General features: G+C 46.1%; 1 protein-coding gene across 1 annotated transcript; it reads right to left on the reverse strand.

Moving 5' to 3' along the window:
- Positions 1-4,485: 4,485 nt before the first annotated feature.
- Positions 4,486-5,421, reverse strand: LOC144279342 (olfactory receptor 51G2-like). Its single transcript, XM_077840807.1, has one exon. It carries the CDS (start codon positions 5,419-5,421, stop codon positions 4,486-4,488), a length of 936 nt encoding a protein of 311 aa, XP_077696933.1.
- Positions 5,422-8,708: the final 3,287 nt, after the last annotated feature.

Here is an 8,708-nt window from a genome sequence, read left to right on the forward strand (position 1 = left end):
AGCTCTTGGGACACAGCCTAGTTTTCATGTGTCTCTGAGAGCATCTTCCCATCTGTTTTCCCCTTTCTTGTGGAAGCAGCTTGTGACGTTGCACTCCATGTCCTTGGGGAGGTATGCTTGTGAGTGTGAGTGTGATGTGGCTGGAATGCGCTTAACACGAGAGGTCTCTTGTGTGATGTTATTGGAAAGCTTGTGGTCTGCTGGGTATTTTCATCCTATTTGTTTGCATGTGTTGTTTCTGTGTCTGGAGCTGGGGAGATGGGATGTGGACTTATGTCACTGTTGTGGTCGTGCCGGGCAGGGGCTGTCAATGGGGCATTGGGAGCTTGATGGGTCCCATTGGTTGGGACAGTTGATGGTGGATGGTTTCTTTGCCTGAAGGCCTTCCTGTGTGCGTGGGGGTCAGCCCGAGGGGGGGTGGAGACTGGAGGTCTTGGAGATGTGGCTGTGTCGCAAGGTGGTGAAATCCATCTTGGATCTGCTACTTTTCCATTTAGTATGAGCGGTGGGTACCCAGAGAGATGGGGGATTCCCGGCTTGTGACAAGGTTATAAAAGAGGGTGGAGCAGGAATGCGGGGGGGGGGGGAGCTGCCAGTCATGAGAAAACTCCTGCTTTTCACCTGAGATGTCTGCTGGATCTAACAAAGACAGTACCAGAGTAAAGGGTTTGGCCCAGACTAGAAATGAGTACAGTCCTTGAAGTAAGCTTATTGGAACATCTTTGATGGTGAGATATTACCTGTAATCAGTTTCTTAATGTATTAGGCTTAGACTTCTGTGTTTTGTTTCATTTTGTTTGTGACTTACTTTGTTCTGTCTAAAGAAAAGGAGTACTTGTGGCACCTTAGAGACTAACAAATTTAGTCTCTAAGGAGCCAAAAGTATTCCTTTTCTTTTTGTGAATACAGACTAGCATGGCTGCTACTCTGAAACCTGTCTTTGTTCTGTTTGTTATAACTTGAAACCACTTAAATCCTACTTTTTATGCTTAATAAAATCACATTTGTTCATTAATAAACCCAGAGTAAGTGATTAATACCTGGGGGAATAAACAGCTGTGCTTATCTCTCTATCAGTGTTATAGGGGGCAGACAATTTATGAATTTACACTGTATAAGCATTATACGGAGTACATCAGATTTATTTGGCGGTTTGGATCCCATTGGAAACTGGGTGTCTGGGTAGTGGAGACAGGGAACCTGCTGACCTGTTTTCAGCTAAAACCTGTAGCTTTGGGAGTGTGTCCCAGACCCCAGGTCTGCATTGCATGTCTGCCTCAACAAGACAGGGTTCTGGAGTCCCAAGCTGACAGGAAAAACTGGCTCAGAGGTAATTTCAGCACATCAGGTGACAGTCCCAAGGGGATCTCTGTGACCGAATCCATCACACAGCCTTTACTGAAACCTGTGTGAGCCTGGGCCCAGTCACCATAGTAACCTTTGCCCTCAGACTCCTTTCTTCGAGACAGACCATCTAAGATGAGCCCCCTATGGCCATTGCTCGGCAGTTAGACCAATTCAGCCTCAATCGCTCACAAATACCGGTCCCCGTGAAGCTGCAACACTCCCCACAAAAATCCACTACTTACCCCTCACTGTCACCCGTGAGCATCCCCACATCTGCCACAGACACCAAGGGGTGGACTCATGGGGCTTCCCAGAAGAGAGCTGTCACAGGAGGCTGTGGTAAGAGGCCTTTGATAGACTAATGTCAGAGGTGTTGCTCTGTGGAACCCTGACACAGACCTGATCTTAGGGTCTCAGAGAATATGAGCATCTTGAATCTATTTATCCTCGCACCACTGCTGTGAGGCAGGGCAACACTATTACACACCTGAGCAAAGGTGCAGAGACTGCCTATATCTTACCCATGGTCACAGATGGCAGGGAATCAAACCCAGCTCTCCTGAGTCACAGAGCCATGCCCAGACTACAAGAAAAGCTTTCCAGCCCTCTGAGCAGCGACAGGCCCTGCTGGATTGTCTGCTGCACCAGCAGAGCTCCCCCATGGGCGGCAGAGAGCAGGGATGGCACGGAGCCAGTTAGAGAGGTTTGATTCGCTGGCCTGTTCTCCCCCTGCCTCACTGGAGTTTAGAGCAGCCTGAGGGCTGGGCTGACCTCCGCTGGGTGGTAATGGCTTCGAAGAGCCCCCGCTCCTGGACAAGCCTGAGCCTCCCTCACCCCCGTGACTGCCACCCAGTACCCTCCCCCGCCCCGTCTGCCACCACGCAGTTGTCTCTTCTTGAAGAACTTGAGCTTTTTACATGTGCCATGAAGGTTCCAGGGGAGCTGAGGAGGCTTCTGTGACACTTCCCCCATTGTCATCATTGTGATGTGATTATGACATAGTTATAACGCATCCTGTACCAAACGGGTCCTGTGAGGTGTCTATGGAAAAGCTCTGATTGGCAGAATATGATGATCCCACATGTACGCATTTTTATTTTTGCATCTGAAATTATGAATATTGACTATTTATCTGTGTAGCTACACCCGGCTGACACCCAATCGGGAAAATAATTACAGCCTAGACAGCTGGTTATGAAGGTCCTATTCTGGTTGTTGGCACATTAGGGAAAATAATAGACCCCAGGAAAAGCTTATCCCCTACCTGAGAAAAGCCTTCCTGAGACTTCTCCAGAAAGCCTATGGATAATGGAAGCTATGACTCAGCAGGGAATGCAAAGGCATGTGATCAGACCACATGACACTAAACTCCATTTTGCTACCTGTGGGGAGACAGGGTCATGGGATGGGGGCTGTTCTCGGGCCCCTGCTCCTGCTCTTCCTCTTTCCCCCCAATGCCAAGGGCAGATAGGGGGTCCATGGTTCCCCACGGAGGGCCAGGATCCCTGGGTGGCTCTTAACACAGCCTAGCTCTAACTGTCAGGAAGACGAGGAGGCGGGCCCTCAAGGAGAAGAGGAGGAGCAGAGCATGAAGCCTTGTGGGGGGAAAGATGGAGCAAAGGCCTTGGGGAAGAGGAGGAGGAGCGGGTGGAGCCTCAGGGGGGAGAAGAAGGGTAGGGGCAGGGTCACAGGGAGGCAGGACTCCTTCATGTGTCTTGCTTTTACCTTTTGACTAGGTGGTCACCCTAAACTGCATGAGCTAGGCTGCGATAGGAGCAAGCCGTGCCTCTCTGGGGGAGTTGAGGTGCATTTCCACCACTTTCCAAGCAGATGGGGGAGCACAAATTGGGTAAAGGGGAGGGAATCTGGGCCTGAGTCTCTTGGCAGGACTCGTGTGTGTCAGACCCTCACTCACACAAATAGTTCTGCTCTGCCTCTGTGGGAAGGGTGCTCAGCGGGTGTGCAGTGTGCACAGCCATCAGTATAGAATCATAGAATCATAGAATATCAGGGCTGGAAGGGACCTCAGGAGGTCATCAAGTCCAACCCCCTGCTCAAAAGCAGGACCAATCCCCAATTAAATCATCCCAGCCAAGGCTTTGTCAAGCCTGACCTTAAAAACTTCTAAGGAAGGAGATTCCACCACCTCCCTAGGCAACGCATTCCAGTGGAGGAGGGGATGCCTGAATGGGTTCTCCTGGGGCTCCTGTGTTAATCAGGTCTCTGACACCACTCAGACACAAGAATCTGGCTGAAGGCGTCGGGGAAGGGTTGGTGTCTCTGCCCAAGTAGTAGCCCCTGTCCACAGCTGGTGCAGCCCCATGAATCACGCAGCACCCAGAGCGCTGAGATAGGGTCCAGGACTGTGACAACAGAACAGCCCTGCAGCTTTTGTCATGGCCCATCTCCTCCCTCACCAATCCTTCTCCCCTTGCTCTGGCCTTAGACCCCATCTGGACCTCTCTCTACAAAGTGGAGATCAGTAGCTCCTGTCTTCTCAGATAAAAAGAACAGGAGTACTTGTGGCATCTTAGAGACTAACAAATTTATGAGAGCATAAGCTTTCGTGGGCTACAGCCCATTTCATCGGATGCATAGAATGGAACATATAGTAAGATATAGATAGATAGATAGATAGATAGATAGATAGATAGATAAGTTGGAAATCACCATATAAACTGTGAGAGGCTAATTAGTTAAGATGAGCTATTATCAGCAGGAGAAAAAAACTTTTGCAGTGATAATCAAGATGGCCTATTTCGACAGTTGAGAAGAAGATGTGAGGATACTTAAGTTAAGGAAATTGATTCAATGTGTGTAATGACCCAGCCACTTCCAGTCTCTATTCAAACTCAAGTTCATGGTATCTAGTTTGCACATTAATTCAAGCTCAGCAGTTTCTCATTGGAGTCTGTTTTTCAAGCTTTTCTGTTGCAAAATAGACACCCTTAAATCTTTTACTGAGTGGCCAGAGAGGTTGAAGTGTTCTCCTTCCAGTTGTTGAATGTTATGATTCCTGATGTCAGATTTGTGTCTACTTGTCTCAGATGTAAGGGTCCAAAATGGAATAGATGGCTGTGGCCTGTGTTTTTTGACTCCCAGGTTACTAGTATGGGAGCAGAGTGAGAAACTGACCCTTCAGTTGATGAACACCCTGATTATCCTTGCACGAAGTTGTTTGCTTTTCACACTGTACACAATGGGGTTCATTAGGGGTGGGACCAGCAGATAGAAGTAGCCCAGGACAAACTGAAGCAACTGAGAGGAGCTATTCCCAAATCTGTGTATCACAGACAAGCTGATCTCTGGTAGGTAGAAGAGCAGGATGGCACAGAGGTGGGAAACGCAGGTGTTCAAGGTCCTGAGACACTCCACATGGGACACGACGTTCAGCACTGTTTTGAAGATCATCACATAAGAGAGGAAGATGAGCAACAAGTCCAACCCAAAGGTTAAGACTAGAGTAGACAAGCCATAGATATTATTCACTGTGATATCCGAACAAGCCAGGTTCATGACCTCCTGATGTGTGCAGTAGGAATGGGAGAGAATATTAGTTCGACAGTATTGGAACCGTTTCAGCAGACAGGGGAACGGTAGAACTACTACCACCCCTCTTAGCACACACAGCAGTCCCATTTTGGATAACCTCCATGGAGTTAAGATGGAGGCATATCTCAGTGGGTTACAGATTGCAATAAAGCGGTCAAGGGCCATCAACAAGAGGAAGGAGGATTCCATACTTTGAAGCAAGTGGATGAAGAACAGCTGGGCAAAACAGGCATCAAGGCTGATCTCCCTAGAGTTGAACAAGAATATGCCCAGTATCGTCGGTATGGTAGACATTGATAAGCCAAGGTCTGTGACAGCCAACATGGAAAGAAAAATGTACATGGGCTCATGAAGGCTTGGATCTGTTTTTATAATGAACAGAATGACTGAATTTCCTACTATTGAAATAACATACATTAAGCAGAAGGGGATTGAGATCCAGAGATAGACGTCTTCCTTTCCAGGTATCCCGGTGAGAAGGAAAATTGTAAATTGGAATTTGGTATCATTGACAGCTGACATAATGGACTGGGCAGGTTCAAGGAGTTTTCAGTGTTCCTTCCTGAAAGGAAAAAGAACAGGAGACTAGCTGAAATTTAACTAGACATCTTTCTGCTCTGAGTGCAAGTCTAGAGACTCCCAGAAGTTCAAGAAAGATCAGCAAAAACATACTCTTAGATTTACACCATTAATAGGAAGATAGGCACTGGCAGACTGGATCAGACCTGCAGTCCATCTAGTGCACTATCCAGTGGCCAGTTCCAGAAGCTTCAGGGGCAGGTGGAAGAAACCCTGCAATAGGGAGCTATGAGATAACCAGTGCCCAAGGAAAGTTTCCTCCTGGCACCCATTAGTTAGACATATGTTGTGGTGTAAATCAGGAGGGTCTAGAGCACTTCCAAGCCTTTTTTTTTTAAATTGCTCACTAATGAATTTTTTTTTACAATTACCCCTAGAAGCATCCATTCCCTCTTTGAATCCTGGTATGCTCTGATCCCCAATGATATCTTGTGGCTGGGAGTTCCGCAGCCTATTTGATAACTGTGATTTTCAGTTGTAACTTTCACACAGACACCCTTTCTGGCCCTTCACTTCTGAGTGTGGCCCATTGTGTCATTACACGTGCATAAACACATGGCAAGTGCATTGTGAAAGTAGTCGTTGTATTATCTGTCCTCCATTGAAGCTATTTGTAAATGTGTTTCATTGCCTCATTATATACATTCTTTTTCACTTTCTTCACTCCTGTCAAGGTTCCCTCCCTACTCTGAACTCTAGGGTACAGATGTGGGGACTCTCATGAAGCACCCCCGAAGCTTATTTCTACCAGCTTGGGTTAAACACGTCCCCAAGGCACAAATCCTTCCTTGTCCTTGGATGGGTACTCCTGCCACCACCAAGTGAGTTAGAGAAAGATTCAGGAAAAGTACCACTTGGAGTTCCTGTTTCCTTAAAATATCCCCCCAAGTCCCGTCACCCCCTTTCCTCGGGAGCCTTGAGAATAATCTACTAACCAAATAGGTAAACCAGATTCTTCAAAAACAGAACTTTATTATAAAGAAACAAAGAAGTAAAAGAAGCACCTCTGTAAAATCAGGATGGAAGGTAACTTTACAGGGTAATCAGATTCAAAACACAGAGGATTCCCCTCTAGGCAAAACTTCAAAGTTACAAAAAACAGGGATAAATCTCCCTCTAAGCATAGGGAAAATTCACAAGCTAAAAACAAAAGATAACCTAACACGCCTTGCCTTATTTACTTACTCTTTTTGCAATACTGAGACTCATTTTAAGATGATTTTAGGAGAAGCAGTTTTCTGACCAGATGCTTCTCCGCTTCCCCAGAGAACACACAACACAGAGCACAAACAAAGATTTCTTACCCCCCGCCCCACCCCAATTTGAAAATATCTTCTTTCCTTATTGGTCCTTTTGCTCAGGTGCCAACCAGGCTATTTGAGCTTCTTAACCCCTTACAGGTAAGGAGGAATTCTACGTTACCCTCAGCAGTATGTTTATGACAACTCCTCAGAGTCAAAATTCTGCCACTGCCTCTTTGTAACACATGGGATCAATTTGCAGGGACAGGTTCTGAATTCAGTAACTGTGACTTCAACTGCATCACTCCAGATATAAATGTGTAAATATGATCAGAACCGAACTGTGTTAACTCTCCCTTACCAAATGCTCTTGGTGATACACCCTGACTCTCAAGAATCCCTCCAAGAGAAATTGAAGTGCTTTGCCTGGTCAGCATTGACTGATTCCAGAGAATTCAATCATCCAACAAGTTTCTCTTCATCCTCACAGGAACTGCATCATCTCCCCGTGCAAGGATCTGTGGATTTCAGGCAAGTTAAAAGATAAGACTGACAGTTACTTCAGCTAGGGGGAAGGGTTGGCTTCACAAATGGGTGAATAATGGAAACACTAGTTGTGCACTGATATCCAGCTGAGTGTGCAAGTTACTTCAGCCATGAGTGCGTAACAGCTGATGGGCGTAAATTATAGACAACCTCTATTACACTCCCCTTTGCTGCACATCGGCTTTGCTCTTTGCAGAAACACAGGCCAACAGTTCTGTACTCTCAGGGCTGTTTGGAAAGCCTTGCACAAGTCTTGCAGAGAGAATGAATGCAGGACCCTGAATGTATGTGTAAGACACAGCTTCTTGTGAGTTACTAGGAGACAGTATCATACAATGGTTCATTGAACAAAACAATTAATAGCACAAACCAATTGCAACCAGGATGTGGAGTACTTCTGAAATAGTTTCTAAAACAAAGGCCATTAACTGTGTCATGGAAAATTAACCACTCTGTTTTTCCAGTTTAAGCAAGTTTTGAGGGTAAATCACAGTCCAAGTGCGGTTAACAGTAGGCCATGGGTTATAACAGACTTATTGCAGTTAGGGGAAATTTAAGTGGAACTATCTGGATAATCAGGGGCCTTCAGATATTCTTTTGCTGCCATATTGTCAGTTGGACACCCACTAAGATGACCCTTTCCCATCCTTCTTAACACATAGAATTATGCTGCAATGGGACATCAAAAAACCTTATCAGATAATTTCTTCCACAACTGTTAACCGTGCTCCTTCCTATTGCGATTCCAACAGCTCTACTGCTAGCTTTGGCTAGACATGCATGTTATGAAACTTCGGTTTGTAATATTTGTATTATGATTAAAAGTTTTGGCATTAAATTTGCATATCTGTACTTTAGTCCACTTCTGCCAATCCATTCTTTCCCCTCTGATTTGCTTTCAGAGATGATTTCTCAGGTTAGAGTGGGACTTAAAACCTACTTTATCTCATCTGGATTTCTTCAAACCTGAAAAGATGACAGCATCTCGGCCCTCATTCAGTCCCTTGTCAGCAAACAAAAGTCTAGTCGCTCCTCTGTCCCTGGGTTAATAGCTGACTGGGTATCCTCAGCTTCTATTCTGTCAGTCTGTAGCCCGTCTCCGGAGTGGGAACAAGCATTGGGATTGCTAAAGAAAATATTCATTCCTTGAGCTCTCACTCACTAGCAGAAGGTAACCCCAGCACCTGTGATTCAGCCATGGTGAGAGCTTGCTGGACGTGGATTTCAAAGTCAAGTGCATGAGTATTCAGGGAAATGGAACCTCATTTCCCAGAGGAAAGTAGCCTATTGCTCTCTGGTTGCCTGTGTCCTGTATTCATAAAATGCAGAGCACTGGGAACGGCACTGTGACATCTATGGAGCTGAGCTGCCATAATGAATATGTGGGTTAAACCCAGTTCTGGGGATGTTTGCTGTAGAGCTGTATTGGGATGTTTGTGCTCC

The sequence above is a fragment of the Eretmochelys imbricata genome, chromosome 1 (genome assembly GCF_965152235.1).
Source record: "Eretmochelys imbricata isolate rEreImb1 chromosome 1, rEreImb1.hap1, whole genome shotgun sequence".
Taxonomy (NCBI): Eukaryota; Metazoa; Chordata; order Testudines; family Cheloniidae; genus Eretmochelys; species Eretmochelys imbricata.

Coding starts and splice junctions, on each gene's coding strand:
- LOC144279342 (XM_077840807.1), bottom strand. CDS start 5,421: ATGTCAGCTGTCAATGATACCAAATTCCAATTTACAATTTTCCTTCTC.